Source organism: Xiphophorus maculatus, chromosome 16 (genome assembly GCF_002775205.1).
Source record: "Xiphophorus maculatus strain JP 163 A chromosome 16, X_maculatus-5.0-male, whole genome shotgun sequence".
NCBI classification, from domain to species: domain Eukaryota; kingdom Metazoa; phylum Chordata; class Actinopteri; order Cyprinodontiformes; family Poeciliidae; genus Xiphophorus; species Xiphophorus maculatus.
The window spans coordinates 10,524,220-10,541,941 of record NC_036458.1 but is presented as its reverse complement, the minus strand read 5'-3'; the positions used below and the strand labels follow the sequence as shown (position 1 = coordinate 10,541,941).

Sequence of the window (17,722 nt, the reverse complement as noted above, 5' to 3'; positions counted from 1 at the left end):
TTTAATATGCGAAGTGAAACAATAATAACATAGAAAACAGTTCAGACAAATGCTTGGAATCATTGCATAATTTATTATTGGTTTACTAGCAAAAGGTGTGACAGCCAATGCATATCAGGATCATGGAGAAAGACTATGGAGACTGCAAGACTGTAAATGTCAAATCTTTAAAATACCAGGAACTGCAATCCTTGTTGAGTGTAATTTACTTTGGGACAACTGCGTGTAATGAAATAATAGATATGAGAGGAAACACACCTCTCAAATCTTCACCCAAGCAGATTAATACTTTGTGTTTGTTCTTCTGCCAAGCCAAGTTTAATGACCTTGAAGAAACCTACACTTCATTTATTTAGCTATTGTTTTAAATCATGGCATCACACATAGTGTATAATACAGCAGAGTATTGCAACATATTTGTTTTAGCTATGCAAATGTTTTTTCTCCATTTTCAATGCAACATCTAAGAAAATCCAACATGCAGTTAGATATTTTAGAATCTTTTAGAATGTTTAGTAAATTTCACTCTTTGTCATATGTTTTTTAATCTAAAAAAATCTAGATATTACCTGGCTTATGATAAGACTTAAAACCTTTTTTTAATTGGAACTGTGAGAGTTTTTATTTAAGCAAATTCTTCATAATTCTTATCGAAGAGCCTCTGTAGCCACCTCCAAAGTGATTCCAGTGATTCAGGTAATGGAAGAGTTGGTAGAGCTGGTTTCTTTGTGCAAACCCTGGTGTTTGAGGAATCTTATCATGGTAAGCAGAATAGAAAGAGTTGTTGAAGCCACCAAACATCCCACTAATAGCAAGCTCAAACTCTGAATGGCCATAGAAAGAAGCTGGGTCAAAGATAACTGGGCCATCTGCACATTCTGCCACGTTGCCCCCCCACAAGTCTCCATGCAGGAGGGCAGGGACGACCTCCACATTGGTGAATAACTCAGGGATCTTCAGCTGTAATGAAGGGACAACGTATGCATTACATTAACAGATACCATACGGTGTTATAAGAATTTCAAGAAATGTTCTAATAGTCAGTGCACCTGCAGTTTTGCCCACAGCTCTCTGGCCTCTCGATCTCCATGCGATTTCTCCACCATGTTCAGTTGGTACTCCAGCCTCTGCTGGGAGTAAAACTGCACCCAGTCGCTCTGCCACTCATTTTTCTAAAGACATGAAGGAAAACAAATAAGGATTCTGATGCCATTGTTTACCAATACATTATGTAGACATACATTTTTACCTGTGCTATATATCCACAGCAAGTATTTACACCAAAGCCAAATTTCTCAACAGGATCCATCTCGGTGTGTCTAGCTCCTTTACCTGCAAAGGGAGACATATAATTAAAAAAAACTAAGCGTACTATGAAAATAATAAAAAGAACATTTGCAGCATTGAAAATGTGCATGTGAATGCAGTGTTGCCTGTTGTTTGCATGCGCTGGAATAAAGTTCAAGTAAATTACCCACTGTTTGCTGCTCTTTATTTTGTTTTTCCAGCAGTCTTTTGTTGTGAAGGTGCAGATCCGCCAGCTGCTCTCCCAGCTGTTTAGAGTACCTGCTCAGTGGATTTAACACAGATTACTTTTAGGAACATAAAGTTACTCCCCACAAAAAGTAATGTATTTCACTGTGTAATTCTAGGATAGACCAAGTATTCTAGGATAGATAAAGTAGTGCATAATTGTTAAGTCTAAAGAAAAGTACAAGAGCATGAGGCAAAAATAGCAAAGTAATGGAGGCTCCACAAAGCATTGACCCAAGTGGCTCAATACAAATTCACAGTACATTTCTGTTTGTAAAAAAAGGGGAAAATAATGAATGAATTTTTTTCACACCATAAGCATACATCGTATTCATCTATGAAAAAACATAAACACCAAAAATAACATCGACGTTTAAAGTTGTAACCTGGCAACCTGTTTTAATGCCTCCTTCTTCTACAAAACACTGCAAATACAAGTAAGAAGCTCTCACTTGTTCAGACTTTTCATGTCCAGATGCTCCATCACAAATACGCTGCCTCCTGTGTCAAGCTCAATCACTTTCAGTGGTTTCGGGACTTTGACAGTTTCTGTCTTTAAAATTGTTTCCAGGCTCGACATCTCTCCATCAAACATCAACTTGGCCTGTAAAAAAAAAGATAGCAAACGTAGACGCTGATCAGTGTCATTCGACAAGTTTCCTGTATTTTCCAGGTTCGCGGTGTGCATTATTGTCATTCGAAAAGTAACTGCACAGCACAACAAATGCATTCAGAGTTGGAACGCATTTGTTTTTTTCACTAGCCTGAATTTGTCACAGATTGCAAACTCAAGATTAAAACCCAAATTAAACAACAGTTTATTAATCAGAATGACATATAAAAAAACAACTAAATACCCCGCTTTTGTGATTGATCTTCACAAACACTCTGCCGTGATCAGTGTCGTAACTATGGCCCTCACTGATGCATCCCCCGCCTGCGTGACCAGTTGACTTCAGCATATTTGTCCCCAGTTCTTTCTTTAATTTAGCTTCCATGGTGTTCTTCTATAGCTTGTCCTTGTAAAATCACAAACAAATGCCAATGCAGCAGGTCAGGAGACCAGAGTCCGTCTCTCTGACAGCTTCCGTCGTCTAAGTCAACGAGCACTCTTTAGAGCATGAGAGAACCGTGGAGAGAATTGTTTTGTTTCCGTATTATTTTCACGGATTATGTTACGACCAATCAGAGGACGCCATGAGAAGATTGATTTCCATCTCGACCTATTACGGTTAAGTACTATAATCACGTGAGCGTCACTATGGTTGCCAAATGAGGCGACTATGAAAACATGATACTACGGTCTTGACTTGCTACCTCCATGCAGAAAAACGCAAAATGACCAGCAAAGAAGTGTGTTTACTTCTTGGGGCAACTGGTGTTGGAAAGACTTTATTACTTAAACGCCTACAAAATATCCTTTATGCTCGTCTGAATGTTTAAACTGAAGCAGGATTTACAACGGGCTAATAGCTAATGTAGCTATTGCAATTAGCCTGCTGTAAAATGGGTTTTAAACGTCTGTTGACAGACAGAACTTGTTAAGTTATTGAATATGTTTTATAGCTTGAGAAATAACTCTGAATATAAGACCTGGACATTTCTAACATTAAAAAAATATTTGTCTTTACGGGTAAATTTAAGCCACAGCAGTTGCTCCTTTTTGGTTACGTTTCCTTACAGGTTTATGAACTGATCAGTTTACATGGTTCATGCGAAATGGGTACGCCTCCATCGACTCTTCCCACAGTAAGCATATTGTTTTATATTATATATGAAGATGCTAGACTTGGTTTTCATGCGACACCATTCTTAACGGGTTCAAATAATAATCAATCTTAACAGTTTGGACCCCATACTAACAGGTTACAAGAAGTATATTTATATCTCTTCTAGTGTTTTCTTGGCCATAAAGATATTGTTTATGTTTGGAGAAGGGATGAAGAGGCTTCAACCCCCAAAGAACATCCCATCTACAGTGAATGAGGGTTTTAATGTGTGTAGAACTTGGAAGGTTCTTGTCAAGGTGGAAGAAAAATACGTGAATGAAAGACAACCAAAGACTGTCAGCAATATTTCTTGTGGGAAAATGTTCCTAAGCATCCAAAATAAACTTGGGATGTTAAAAAGAAAAAAACTGTGTTTAAAATTCTTTTAATAGCACTGAGAGAGTCTTTTCAAAACAGTGACATGTTCATGGGAGGGGATAATTTTGTCTGCAATTTTGTATCACAATATTCAATTATATATAATATGCAGAAAGAAATAAGAAATGATGGCTGTAAGGTTCTATGATCCGTTTCTGTTTTGGTTGCCATACATAAACTCTTGGGTCAGCTCTGACTGCACATTATCACTACAATGTCAACACACAACTTGCTCTTCTGCAGGTAGGAACCAACCTAACAGACCTGACCTTGAAAAAGAAGAAGGTGACAGTGAGGGAAATTGGAGGCTGCATGGGGCCTATATGGCCCAGTTACTTCCAGGACTGCTTCTCTGTTATTGTATGGGCATGTATACATGTTGCATTATTTACTTTAACGATTTAAGAAAAAATACTGTTTTCTTAGTTAGGATCTTTATTTCTTTTTTATATAGTTCATGGTGGATTCAGCCAACATTGTCCAGATATCCTCCTCCTGTGTCCAGTTGCTGTCTGTGCTCTCTGCTGAGCCTCTGCGCAGTACCTCTGTGCTTATTCTCTTCAACAAGAGGTATAACATCCACATCAGTCCAGATGAGCAAGTTGTCACATGAAGTCAGTTCAAGATCCAATTTCCCAGCCTTGTGTCTTGGATAGAGTTATGATGTATTTGCTGATGTTTCGTTCCAATCTTTTCCAGGGACATGCCTTGTATCATGAGCCTCACAGAGATAAAGTCACTGTTCAGAATGGATGACATCATTGCATCGGCTCCTCAGCCTATCACAACACTGGAGGCCAGTGCCCGCTCTGGACAGGGTTTGCAAGAGGTGCTGGGCTGGCTGGAGTCTGTCACAGTCAAGTGAGGTGTGTTTGAGATTTTACTGAGACGTTCCGCTGAGAACTCGGAGAAGCCTTCTAGACACTTTACATCAAGATTCTCAGTCTACAGTCAACGACTCTGATTTCAGGTGATTTGATGCCGCATTTAATGCTGGACAAAGAAAAAGAAAATGGGCTGCAAACCTTGTAAGAAGTTAAATTTAAGAGGAAAATTTGTCCTATTTGCTGGAAAAAGGACATGATTGTATGAAGTAATCATTGTGATGTTTGTTCAGTAATATCATTTAGGTTACATCTGCCAATTTTCTTTTAAACAAGTCGCTCCAACTAATTCATTCTTGCCTGATGAGCAGTAATATGACCGCAAGCTAAGGCTAAATATTATGAATCCAAATATGGATGTGAGTTTGACTTAAACTCTCTTAAGTTTTAATGGTTTATGAATGAGGGAGAACAAGGAGTGTGACTTATCAATAAAAATACTCTACGCAAAGACAGTTTACTACTGGTTCTAGAGGTTCGAATTACAAATTATTAAAAGCTTATTGTGCAATTACAGATTGCATAAAATTAATGTTATCACATTTTGCATATAATTAGAATACTGTTATAAAACATCCCAACTAACGAGTGAGGAAACCATTATGCAGAAAGACACAAAAAGAAGTACAGATGTTTGTAGAAACAGTCAGAAGTAGGTCACAGTGGCTCTGAGATGATGTGCTGTGTAGAGGAAAGCAAAGTACAACTCTTCATGTTTATTTATAGGCCAGAAAATGAAGGCCACTATAAAAAACACAGAGCTAGATAAAGGTACGCCTATGGATGAAATGGATAATTTGTTAGGTGTGGATAAAAGTGCAGAGGAAGATTCATCACTAAAATTAGTTTCTGGCATAAATCTAAGTTCTTTCAGCAGAACAATGACTTGAATCGCACATAAAGCACAAAAAAGGGATTATTGGGGGGAGAAAGTGGACTGTTTTAAAACCTGGCCGTGAATTATTCCTCTGTTAAATCTAGCTAAGAGCTAGTGCAAACCCAAATTAATATAACAAATAAAACAAACTGCTCATGGTCAGGACTTGGTCAGTGAATCTTTTCCTTCCATTAAGTTTTCCTACTTTTCAGAAATTACCATTTGTTATGTTCACTCATGGTGGAGTGCCACTGTTTGTTGCACAGCTCCTGAATCAGCTATCCAGTCCATATATTACATTTCTGTAATTCTGTATTTAAAGTTATTTTTCTATAGGTTTTCTTTAGCTGTAAGTAAACAGTGAAAATTACTAATGAGTATAACAAATTTATATAAGCTTCGTTGATATTCTAATTTATAAAATTGTTTTTTTTTCAGTGATATTAAAATTTAGTAAGATGCACCCATTTATGTGGCAACTTGTTTACATACCAGTATCAGTATTGGGGTACAGCATAAATGTTTATGTATTTTTTGCCAATATCTATACTATTTTTTCCTTCATTGGTCTCTGCAGCGCTTTTATTTAATTAAATTGATGCTACTAATTCTGTACATTTGTATTTATTTTTTTTTATATTGAGAGATTTACATGAGATTTAGATGTTCCTTTAAGTTTTATCAGGATTTTACCCACTGGCATGTAAAAGCAAAACAAAGACTCACAACTGTTTTTTGCTTGTTTTTTACTTAGGGTGATTATTTTCTGTTTAAATGTACTTCTGATAACAGAGGAGATGAGGAAAAATAAGAGTAAATCATTCTGAATAAAAATAAATGGTTGCAGATTTGCTGCTGTATTTCATTAGTTAGTGTTTTAACAAGCAAATGGTTTTACATTCCTGACGCCATCTTGCATATTGGGAATTCAAAACACAATAGGTAGTTTAATCCCACAATTATTTTCAAATTATATATTTATACATTGAATAAACCAATCATTTCTGGTCCAGAGAAGGTTCATCGGGTAAATGAGTTGATGCAGGAGCATTTCAGGAACTGGGCAGGTGTTGCCTGTTGCAAGAGATCTGAGGCTCAGCACTAACCACAAAGCTCATGGACAACAAAGTAATATCAAAGTGTGCTTCTGCTTTGTTTGAAATTGTTACCCATTAAAAACAGTACAACAGCTTTCATTGGTTGTAGTGGAGCAGCAGGACTAGCTTGCAACAATGTAAGCATTACTGTTGTATACAACGATATAAAAACCATTAATAATACGCTTTTCAGACAAGTCTTTAGGGCTGCGGTTTGGTTTGCAAAATGAGCGTTATTCCAAGAGCATTCCTCCTTTTTTTTAGACCAGTTTGGAGGGTCCTTATAAGAATGGGTTTATGTTGATTTGTGAAGCTTGTGATTCTTCATTGCTGGCTGAGGAGAAGGGCAACAAAGGCTCAGGGAGCTTCACTGGCAGCTCCAGACCAGGCGGAGTGGGGTGGGTGAGTGACGAAGGTATGGCGGCACCCTGATGGCTCGTAGGCAGGGGCAGTGAGGCACTGTATGGCAGAGAGGTGCTCTGGGAAACCGGAGAGGCAAAGCTAGAGCTCATTTCATTCAGGCTGACTTTTGGCTGCTCGGCTTGGAATGGATTGACAGCTGAAGGAGCACTAAGACCTGAACCAAAAAAAAAGAAAAGTCATTAGTTTACTCTTTTTTTGGTCTGGTTGAATGCCAAACAGCAAGTAAAAATGTACAGGGTGTGTACTATCTGCTTTCAGCTGTAGTTGTGCAAACATTTATAGTGCCAAAATACCTGCTAAAAATGGGTTTGTGGTCTTTGCAGGAGGATTTGTTGGAATGAGCACATTAAGGTCTACCAAGGAAGCAGCCGTGGGACCGAGGAATGACTCCGGTGTCCTGCATGCGCGAGGCTTAGTGTTGGCAAGGCTGTCTCTAAGACCAGACATATTGAAGAGGTCAGAATTGTCCTCATCTTGACCGTTAATACTCGCATGGCCACCATCCATTGCTTCGTCAAACAGATCCCCATCTAGCAGGAGAGATAAGCAGCAACGTAAGAATGTGGGATACACAAAACCCAGTAAAGACTGAGTGAAAGAAAAACTTTACCTGAAGGGCTTCCACTTCGAAATGGAGGTTGCATAAATGCTCCTGTAGTGGCTGTTTTGTCAGACGGAGCTAAGAACGGATCAACTCCAGAGGATGCTGTGGAGAAACCACAACTTGTGACGTTTTTACTTTACTTTTTTGAGACGTATGAGTGTGTCTGATAACCCACACTTACCAGAAGTCCAATCTTGGGCTTTGGGTTTGGAGATGTCTTGGAGTGCATCCCAAGGGTACGCTGGAGGTTCCCACGGTGGTGGTGGGCTTTGGGAAGGTGGCACCATCCAGGGGGAATCAGCTCTTGGAGTCTTGTCTTCTTTTGGCAGTAAAACATTTTTTCATCAGCAAAATGGAGGGCAAAATTCCCATCAACAGAGTCTAGCTACACATTGCATCTAAAAAGGTATATTTGTGCAAGAAAAACACTGATTGTGCAAGGATATTTTGACACAATTGCAGAAATATTCATACTGTTCAAACTTTTCTCACTCTGTTATGTTTACAAACATAAATAGATATGTGGATTTTTTGTAATAAATCAACACAAAGGTTTAAAGTGTAGTGCATAGTTCTAAAGTGAAAAGTAATGTATGGTTTTCAAAATGCTTTGCAACAAAAAATCTGGAAAGTGTGGACTCTGCTCCCTCTAGGGCAGCAACTAAATTATTTTAGTAATGGATTTGATTTGATTAATCAAATTTGTAAAAATGTCCCATTTGTGCAGAATTTTGTTGCAACCACTTAAGCCTTTTTTATACAATATAAAAAATACATTAGAGCATGTAAATAATTCAATTCCTTTTTTAAGTAACAAAATAAATATTTTACTGCCAAAAATGCAACAGCAACCCTTTAGTGCATGTGATTGATCGTTTGTACATTAATTCATAAATTTTTTGCACTTACCCATTAATGATTGGATAGCAAAAGTTGTTTAGTAGGAGTTTTTAATCTTTTTTTCTATTTTACAGAATTTGAACCCGGTGAAGCTAAAACTATGCCACTTGAGGACTTCTGGTTCTAACATATTTACAGACCAGGGATTCTTTTATGCTTATTTTTTAAAATCTTAAATATAAATGTATTTATTGTACAATTTTGGCTTAGTTAGTTACTACTCTGAGAATATTGTTCTTAAATAGCCTTTTTTTTTTTTAGTTTGTGTACTCCAGTTAATGATTAATCGATTACTACGTTAGTTGACAACTATTTCCCTCAGTACTTTCTAGAACCACTTCTGATTTCAGAAGTGGTTCTTCTGAAATCAGAAGAAGAGACACTCCTTAAGGTGTGTCTCTACATTCTAATAACATCTAATAATTCAATGTTTTGGCCGTTCTTTGATGCAGAATAGATTGTTACGTGTACTCAAGGCTCACCTAGAGAGTCCCAGGGGTCTGTGGCCCTGGCTCCAGTTGCTGCCTGGTGTGAAGTGCTATTCCAGCGAATGTCACTAGGCGGTGCATCTTTAGGTACCGCGAAAATATCAACCAGGTCCATGAAGGCCGTCTGGAGACACAAACAAGCAAAATAAACAGGTGATAAACCTATTATTTCAGGTTATTTTACATGTTTGTACATTTTTAATCAGTGGCATAATTTTAAGTTTTACTTTAATAAATAACTTTTTTTAGTAGATTCTGTGTACATACTCTTACATCTAAAATGATCACCCTCTACTTTCTTTAAGGCAATAAAATGTCAAAACTAATTCATACCCCTCCTTTTCCCTCCATTTCACGTTTGCTCTCCTCCAAGGCTTTCTGGAGATCAGAATCATCTCCTCGGCGAGTGCGCTGCTCCTAAAAACAGATACAGACACATGGATGCCTTTCAGCAGGACGGCTTTGGGCAAAATACACATATTGTCACATTATGCTATATTTATGACTCTGTGCTGTCCCGGGGCGGCCTATGCACACAGTTGGCACAAAGTAGAGAGTTCTCTGGTTAAAGTGCTGAGAATGCAGCGCATCACTGTCACAATGCAGATCCATTGTGTTGCAGTGTGTTATAGACACATAAATACTGAATAAAAATAGACAAATGACCCGTGGAAATGCAACCAAAAACATATCATTTGAAAACCTAAAGGGTTAAACATGAAGTGAAAGTTGACCTAAAGTTAATCAGTAATGACTACCTGCTGGTGTTCCTCCTTGCTCAGGCTCAAGGCTAACTGGAGCTCGGCATCCTCGTCCATTTCCATAGCAGGAGGGGGTGCCCGCTTCACTGGCTGAAGGAGGAAGTAAGCATGTTTTAAATTACAATCAGAGCAAAAACAAAGCTTGGACATCCTCTTTATTAACTGCATGCAATTTTACTGAGTAAGCATTCAAATAAAGGTGAAGGGTTCAATCCTTTCAGCACCAGGCCAGAGTATCTGATGTGTTGACCTCAACCAAATGGAATTAAAAGCAGAAATCTAGTGGTTAGTGTGTAAAGAAGGATGATGTTAGATGTGGTTATTCTTTGGAGAAAGATGACCTCGTCCAGTTTAAAAAGTGACGAAATGATGGATATTATGAGTCAGGTGGTTAATCTTTGAAGAAAGATGACCTCGTCTAGTTTAAAAAGTGACGAAATGATGGATATTATGAGTCAGATCTATAGGGGAAAAGAAGGGGGAGAGTGCATGACGCTGGTTGTTGCAGAGCAACAGGTGAAGTGCTGCAAGACAAAGGCAGGCTCATCCCTGGTCCAGGTTTACTTTTACCTTCTGCGCTTCCTCTTTGCTGAGTTTCATTGCGATCTGGAGCTGAGTCTGCTCATCAATTCCCACTGTGGGAGGTGGCTAGAGTCGAGCAGGAATGATTAGGAGGAAGATTGATCAAAAGGAGACATTCCAGGCATTTTATCACTGAGTTCATGGGGAAATCATTTGAACAATGCGATATATATATATATATTTTTTAAACACATAAAGGAAATATATGCTAATCAATTTCTCATTAGAGCTCACCTTGTTTGACTTAGTCTAAACTTTTTTAGCATATAAATATCTCAAACGCTGCCCTTCCTATGCAGGATAATGCAGAGTGTGGGTCCTCTGGAGTGGATCGATGCACATTTCCTGTTTGGCTCCTCACTTGCTCACTCTCAGATTACTCATTCTTCGGCATCACTCACACTGATTGGTCAAAGTGCCATTACTGATAAACGCACAATTGCATCATTTTCATCTCTAGGAAATGGTGGCACGACGACAGGCAGGAGAAGTGAGTGAGCAGGAGCTGTTTAATGTTTTACGAGGGTGAAGCAATTTTAGAAGGCAGTGCAGCTAAGAAATCTCTCTCTGTTCGACACGTGTCCTGGAAAAGATGGAGTTTTGTATTCTGCTGGTGTGTGTGTGCGTGTGCATGTGTGTGTTATGTCCGTTCGAGGTACCTTTTCACTTTCTTCTCGGCTCATAGCCAGAGCCAGCTGCAGCTGCAGCTCCTCTTCTCCACTAGAAGCTGGAATGGCTTGTTCGAGGTCTGGGTCAAGTCGAGATGAAGGGGAGGCTGCAAGGGAGGCTAGAAGGAGAGACAGAGCAGAGTGAGTTTTATCAAAGATTTGGGAACACTTGTTTGGAAGTAGAAAGATTTACCGAAGGAAAAAGGAAGGGAAACAAAACCACACAGGCTGATTTTTAAGGTCAGGAAAGAGCCAGAACTGTTGTTGCATGTTAATTTTCCATTGGCTCTTGTTTAGGGCCTTAGCTGGCATGGCTCGCCACAGCCTGCCCAGTTCTGCCTGGGCCGAAAACAATGGCGCTGCTGTGTGGAGAGTGAGGTTACTGGTGGGGGGAGAGAAATGGATGCATTGAATTTGGAGTCGGGCCCACCTTATTGCCCCAAAACTTCTGAGAGGGTCTCAGGATGCATGTGTAGATTTGGTGAACTCACTGAGGAAAGTTTGGCACTATACCAGTTTGGGTGCCAGGCTGTAGGTCACTGGGCTAAAATAAGGAAGTAGGCCAAATGCTGGCAAACTGAGATCTCTGAAACCAATCATTTCCAGATTACTGCTGCTCAATCTGATCTGAATTACTTACTGAAAATGAATATCTGCTAACATCCTAACCCTTACATCATCCGTCACCATTTTGACCTCTGGAGATCGGCACCACCTCCCACCTCCACCCCCACTAGGATTGCCCAGATGTAGAAAACAATTGTGAATGGATAAATGGATTTCTATCTGGGGGGAAAATCCATGCTAACTATGGTATTGACAGGATGAAACAAACCAATCCTGTAGCATCAAAACCCAAAGCTTAAAGCCCAGATAAGTACAGGCAAGGAATATCGAAGCCTCGCTGGACAAAAGGAAAATTGATTAGTAAACACTGAGATACTTTCTGAGGACACATCTGTGTTCATTTCATCAAACAAGCTGAGGAAATCACTGGAGGAAAGTGGTGTTTTATGAAAACAAAGGTCTGCTGCAACAACCTTTATAAAAACCATAGAGACAACATGAGCACTAAAGTATAATTATATACCACAGAAAAACATGTTTACAAGGGGTTGTGGTTTTCACATCATATGGTTTGAGTTGTTTGCAGTCACTGATAAATCAGTGACATCAAAGCTTTCTACAAATCAAGCAAAGAGAAACTTTCAGTACAAGGAAAAAATCTGAAGTAAAAAGTGTTTGCAGTGAGATTTAGTATGTCTATAAAACCAAACAGCAATTAAATCAACATTGAAAGGTCACTTGGCTTAGATATTGATTACTGTCACTAAAAATACACTGAAATAGTCGATTATGTTTGATGCTGATTTATCATCATTTTTACAGCCAAAACTGACTCTGATTCAGTGTTTATCCCACTGTTCTCTGTCTAATAAGGTCAGAGATTTTCAATTTTCATTTAAAAGGCAGGGTACATCTATTTTCTGTCAAATAAACCTTTAGTTTTACCACATTTCAACAAAACATAATGAATTAACTCTAAACTTTCTTAAAAACTTCTTTGCTTAGATCTAATTTTAGTAATACTATGTATGTATAAAAATGTGCAAATCCCAATCTTTGCATTGCATTTTATTGTGTAGTTTACTTTCACCTATCTTTTTTTTTATTTGTTACTGGGGGCAAAAGGAAGAAATGTTTTTAAAACTGCTGAGTTGCAACTGAGAAGATTAGATAAAAAAGAATTATGAAGGACAAACATAAAACTAGTGGCATTACAATAATAATTTAATGAACTACTAAGCTTCAGCTGAAGTGTCTGTTTTAGCTTCACGCTAACACAAAGTACATTATCCTAAGCTTTCAACATTTAATTACTGACCATGTAAATTTAGTGTCATGAGCAAGGTTTTGTCTGTGTATGAGATAAGTACTTTAGTGAGTTAAGCATTACAATGCCTTCCAAACGTATTCAGGAACTTTACAGAAGTTGCCTTGTTATAACTTCAATATTCAGAATGTTTTTATTGATTTTTTTATTTTTTATTGATGGACCAACACAAAATAGTACAATTGATCAAAAAGGTCAAATCAATTAAAAATTAATTACAAAAAAATAGCTAAGCATTTATTTGAATTCAGCCCCCTCAACTCTGATATCGCTAAATAAAATCCAGTGCAATAAACTGCCTTTAGAAGTCACCTAAATAGAGAATCTATCCACAGGACATCTATTAATTATGAACTTCACAAGTCTACCCTTTATGGAGGAGTGGCAAGAAAAAAAAATCAATGTCCAGTTTGCAGTTTTCCACAAACAATGTCGTGGACACAGCAAGATTGTTGAAGGTGTTCTGATTGGATGAGACTAAAACTGAACTTTCTGACCTACATACAGCTAACTCTGCAACTCTCCCGATGCATACCAGTTGTGTGGTGAAACAAGGTGGTGGAGATCCCTCTTCAGCAGGGAAAGAAGCATTTTATTGGACTTGATTGGAAGAAGAGTCAAATCCTGGGAAAAAAAACCTGCTAGCGGCTGCAAGGAGACTTGAGACTGGGGCAAAGGTCACCTTCCAGCAGGGTAATAATACTTAACTTAGAGCCATAGCTACAGTATGATACTTTAGAGCATAGCCTTACTGTCTCTTAAAAGTTCAGGGACAGATACAGTTGCGAATCTGTGGTAAGATATGGAAATTAATATTCACATATGCTCCCCATTCAATAGCTTGAGCTATTATTTAAGCAATTCAGTCTCTCGATGAGCAAAGCTGGTAGAGACACAAACCGAAAGATCTACAGGTGTCTCTCTAAAGTGTTGAGTCAGGGTAGCTTTTTCATAGTTTTTTTTAATTTTTTTTTTTACATTTTCTTTTTTTTAAAATGCATAATATTCACTCCACTGCACATATTGGCAGAAATTAAAGTTTGTGTTCAATGAGAATGAACACTTTCAGTAGGCACTGTACGCCACCAACCAGGATTACGGCAGTACTGTCATCACAGTTGAGGTTTCATATTTACGGATACCAGCTGGGCCCCTTTCTTTTGTAAGTCCAGTTTAGCTGACATGACGGTTAAGGAGAATGAAAGGAATGCAGACATCCAGCTGTGATGGGAGAGTCTGACTGACATTTTACCATAACAAGAAGACCAAGTGCTTCATTAATATGTCCTGAGAAGATAGTATCAGAGTAGAATCAGTTGGATGTCAGTAAAGATTCACAAGTAAGAAGTCGGCAGAAAACCATACGTAGTGTTAAAAATAAATAACCCAATCACAGTATCTATCTGGTGATGTTTTGACTCGTCATTTGTACATTCCTTAACAATGACGGGTCACATGCCACATTCAGATGTCATTCAGGTCCGTTTTTACCAACTTATGACATCTTGAGGTAAATATACACGTGTTTTGTAAAAATTGGGGCAACTCACAGTTATACGATGGTGATCTGCATCTGTTGAAGTCGTCCTGGCTCTGGCGTACTGTGTGTCCAGCGCTGCCTCTCCCTACCCGTGACTTAGTCTTCTGTGCCTGGCTCCTCTCACTCTTCAGCTTCCCGTCGTCCTTCAACAGAGCCGCCAGTTGCTTAGCCTTCTCTCGGACATGGATACCCTGGTCATGTCCGTCTCGGTCTATGTACTGGAAGTCTTTAAGCGTCTGAATGGTGTATATGTTATCCCGGCATGATTTGACCACACGCTCAGAGCCCGCTTTGACCAGGTAGTCTAGTAGCGTGAGCGCTTTGTAAACGTGGCGCCAGTTTTTGCCGTGATCATTCAGCCTCTTCAGAATCATTCCCATGACTTCGGTGAAGGCCACCACGTTGTAGGTCAAGTCTGCAATTTCAGCCATGAGGGTGGAAGAGGGTCCCCATGGGTCGTTGGAGGTGGCCTCTCGGACCTTGATCTCGGCCTCCGTGTAGTTGTTGACCATGTTTTTCATCTGCCGGCGAAGCGATGAACTCTGCATGATGGCTGCAGTGGCTCACGTGCGGCAAAGGGGAGAACAAACAGCAGGACAAGCCCACTGCCTTGGGCGAGGTGAATGCTCAGTTCAGCAGATAACTGCAGGAATGTCGACACAACCTGGCAACTTCAGTGGCGTACACAACCGTGGTCCTGCTGGAAAAAAAACACAGCAATAATTTGATCCTGTACACTGATACCATGCTAATCACAATGGATTCACACACTTGTTACTCGTTTTTGTCATTATCAGCTAAAAGCAGCTAAAGTGTCACTTTTAAATGGCGATCGAAAGAGTTCAGTGTTCCCTACAACGTTAACCACAAACTCTTCTTTCCATTTAAACTCAAAAATAATAACCTCCTCGCAGAGACAACCACATAATGTGCTGATATAATAACCTGTATTTTACCTCTGAGTCTTATCAGAAAGGAGAGAAACTTGTTGTTCTGGGTTGATTACATCAGATAGCAGCAGATATATGTTTCCAGCTTCTGAAGTCTCAAAAACATTTAACAAGAGACTAAATCTTAAAGGAGCCGAATTAGCCACTTTATCTTGAACGGTGACTATTTTGTCTAAATTTATCAGTTTATATAAACAGATGGCACAGCTTGTTCTGGTAGAACTGTTTTGTAGCTGTTAGAAGAGTCATTTTGGTGACTATTGTCTTATTGTCTATTGACAATAAATAAGATTATATTGTAGAAAGAGTGAAACAGTGGCCTCATGTTAAATCCTAAAACGCAAGTCACCAAACTGCAACAGACAACATGCCTTAAATCCGGCTCAAAACGAGTCTGTCCTGTGGAGATGCTGGTCCTCAAAGCAAACAAGGTTGACAAATTGGGTTTAAATATATCTAGCAAAAAGAAGCAGTTTTCATAGTAAAATTAATCAGCTAAAGAGGCAGGTATACTCTCCTTCAGGCCTAATTTAACATCTAATCTGGGTGCGTCTGTATAAATTAAAAGTATTTGTGACAGAGCTGGCAACCTGATTCAGACGTTCACCTTTTAAAACCCAGTGAAACCAATGACTCTATGAGAAATAAACAATTTTTGAAAAAGTTTCCTCTAAAATCATGAGGTACTCTGAATTCTCGCTCGAAGCCATGGGCTTTCTCATCAACCTAATCGTTCAGCAGCCAAATTAAACCATTCCCAAAGCAGAGCAATGAGCTCTCAGCGCAAACGTGAAGAGACATTTAAACCGGGCAGTAAAATCTGACTTATTTGTCCTTTTCTGTCCCAAACCAGGACGGCTGATTGGTGCCGTTGTTGCGTCAAGTGGGACGATCGCGTAGGTGAAAGTATGTGACGGTGACTCAGCTATGTTTCCGAGTTTAAAAGTTAAAACATCGACGGAACCTTAGCAAACAAAATCAGCCGTGAAGACTTGGCTAATTCCTCCCATCTCCCCCTTCTTACCTTCATGTCATTTCGCGTCAGCAGGGTCCCAGGATTTAGGTGGAAAGAGAGAGGTCCCCGCCTCTCCACATATCCCGTAGCTGCCTCTCGGACAGGGAACAACTAGTGTGGGTGTTTGAAAGCGCAGAGGAAAATCCCGCACACTCGGAAATAATCTAAAACTGAGCGCGATGGTTTGTTTTCAAACTAAACTTGCGCGTTCATTTCTCAAATCCAGGCTTTGGGGCTGCACAAGAGACACGCACACACATACACACAAACACACACACGCAAAGTGAAAAAAAATGGATGGAGAGCAGGGCAGGGAGGGAACGAGGGAGGGAGGAGTGCTCGGTGCATGCGGAGTCAGACTTAACCCTTTAAGGACCGGCAGGACAAGAACCTGGTCTGAATGGAGCAGGTGTTCGTGCTGAGGAATACCAAACAGGGTAAAACTTGGAAAACTGGCTGAAAACTAAAAAACTTGGCCAGAGGGAACCAAAAAAACCCCCCAAAAAAACAAATACGTTTTTTGACATTTCAAGTTGTTTTAAATTAAAAAACAACAACAACAACAACAAAAAAAAAACATATAGCTTTTGCAGCTGCATGACTTTGTTTTGCCATATAATCTTGGGGAAGACAGCTGATTTGACAGTTTCCCAAAAGACAGTCATTGACAATCTTCACAAGAACGATAGGCCACAAAAAGCCACTAAAAGGTGCAGTATGAAACTTTTATTAAACAAACAAACAAAAAAAAACTATATATATATATATATATATATATATATATATATATATATATATATAACACCAGCAGTTATATATATATATATATATATATATATATATATAACAGTAGGATGTTTCTCCACCATTAGCACCTTTAGCAGCGAATACATCCACTTGATTGACAGTACTAAGACACTCCTCCTGACTCTGATTGGCATTTCTTCAGATGACAATGATATATATATCTATGGCCATCTGCCGTAACTGATGGCCATGCTAACAAGCCTGAACATTCATGACAAGCTGTGCTAGCAGAGAGCAAGGGGGGAAAGGAAGGGAAGGTTGATCGGTACCACATGAGATTGTGATTGACAGCGCTAAGACCCGCCTCCTGGCTTTGATTGGTTGTTTCTAGATAGCACTGAGAGCAGGCAGAGTAGCTCGATTTTTTTCACAGATTATCTGTATCATATACCATACATGGTATATATGAACAATTTCAACAAATATGTAAAAGAAAAAAAAATTAAATAAAGTTACATATTGTAGCTTTAGTGAAGCTGCTTATTCACAGAGTGAAAAATAAAAACGTCTTCAAGCCACAGGAATAATAATTTAGGGGAAACATATCTGCTG

General features: G+C 39.1%; 3 protein-coding genes across 8 annotated transcripts; 1 reads left to right on the top strand and 2 right to left on the bottom strand.

Moving 5' to 3' along the window:
• Window positions 1-52: 52 nt before the first annotated feature.
• On the bottom strand, window positions 53-2,683 carry LOC102228035 (ketosamine-3-kinase). Its single transcript, XM_005801473.2, has 6 exons — window positions 2,391-2,683; window positions 1,986-2,137; window positions 1,475-1,566; window positions 1,250-1,332; window positions 1,050-1,172; window positions 53-960 (listed from the first exon to the last, which is right to left on the bottom strand). The coding sequence occupies exons 1-6, from the start codon at window positions 2,529-2,531 to the stop codon at window positions 622-624; spliced, it is 930 nt and encodes a 309-aa protein (XP_005801530.1). The 5' UTR covers window positions 2,532-2,683; the 3' UTR covers window positions 53-621.
• Window positions 2,684-2,802: 119 nt separating this feature from the next.
• On the top strand, window positions 2,803-6,292 carry arl16 (ADP ribosylation factor like GTPase 16). Of its 3 annotated transcripts, XM_005801474.3 has the most exons (5): window positions 2,803-2,947; window positions 3,227-3,282; window positions 3,924-4,040; window positions 4,135-4,250; window positions 4,380-6,292. In XM_005801474.3, the coding sequence occupies exons 1-5, from the start codon at window positions 2,872-2,874 to the stop codon at window positions 4,543-4,545; spliced, it is 531 nt and encodes a 176-aa protein (XP_005801531.2). In that variant the 5' UTR covers window positions 2,803-2,871; the 3' UTR covers window positions 4,546-6,292. The 3 variants fall into 3 exon arrangements, with proteins under 3 accessions (XP_005801531.2, XP_023204800.1, XP_023204799.1); XM_023349032.1 differs by having other exon boundaries at window positions 4,135-4,473; XM_023349031.1 differs by having other exon boundaries at window positions 2,856-3,282.
• On the bottom strand, window positions 4,925-16,663 carry LOC102221913 (epsin-3-like). Of its 4 annotated transcripts, none has more exons than XM_023349028.1 (11): window positions 16,373-16,663; window positions 14,409-15,098; window positions 10,956-11,083; window positions 10,285-10,362; window positions 9,712-9,804; window positions 9,287-9,370; window positions 8,948-9,077; window positions 7,747-7,884; window positions 7,572-7,667; window positions 7,255-7,491; window positions 4,925-7,115 (listed from the first exon to the last, which is right to left on the bottom strand). In XM_023349028.1, exons 2-11 carry the CDS (start codon window positions 14,944-14,946, stop codon window positions 6,820-6,822), a joined length of 1,818 nt encoding a protein of 605 aa, XP_023204796.1. In that variant the 5' UTR covers window positions 14,947-15,098; window positions 16,373-16,663; the 3' UTR covers window positions 4,925-6,819. The 4 variants fall into 4 exon arrangements, with proteins under 4 accessions (XP_023204796.1, XP_023204797.1, XP_014325177.1 ...); XM_023349029.1 differs by having other exon boundaries at window positions 7,747-7,881; XM_014469691.2 differs by having other exon boundaries at window positions 14,409-15,095.
• Between the last annotated feature and the right edge of the window lie 1,059 nt (window positions 16,664-17,722).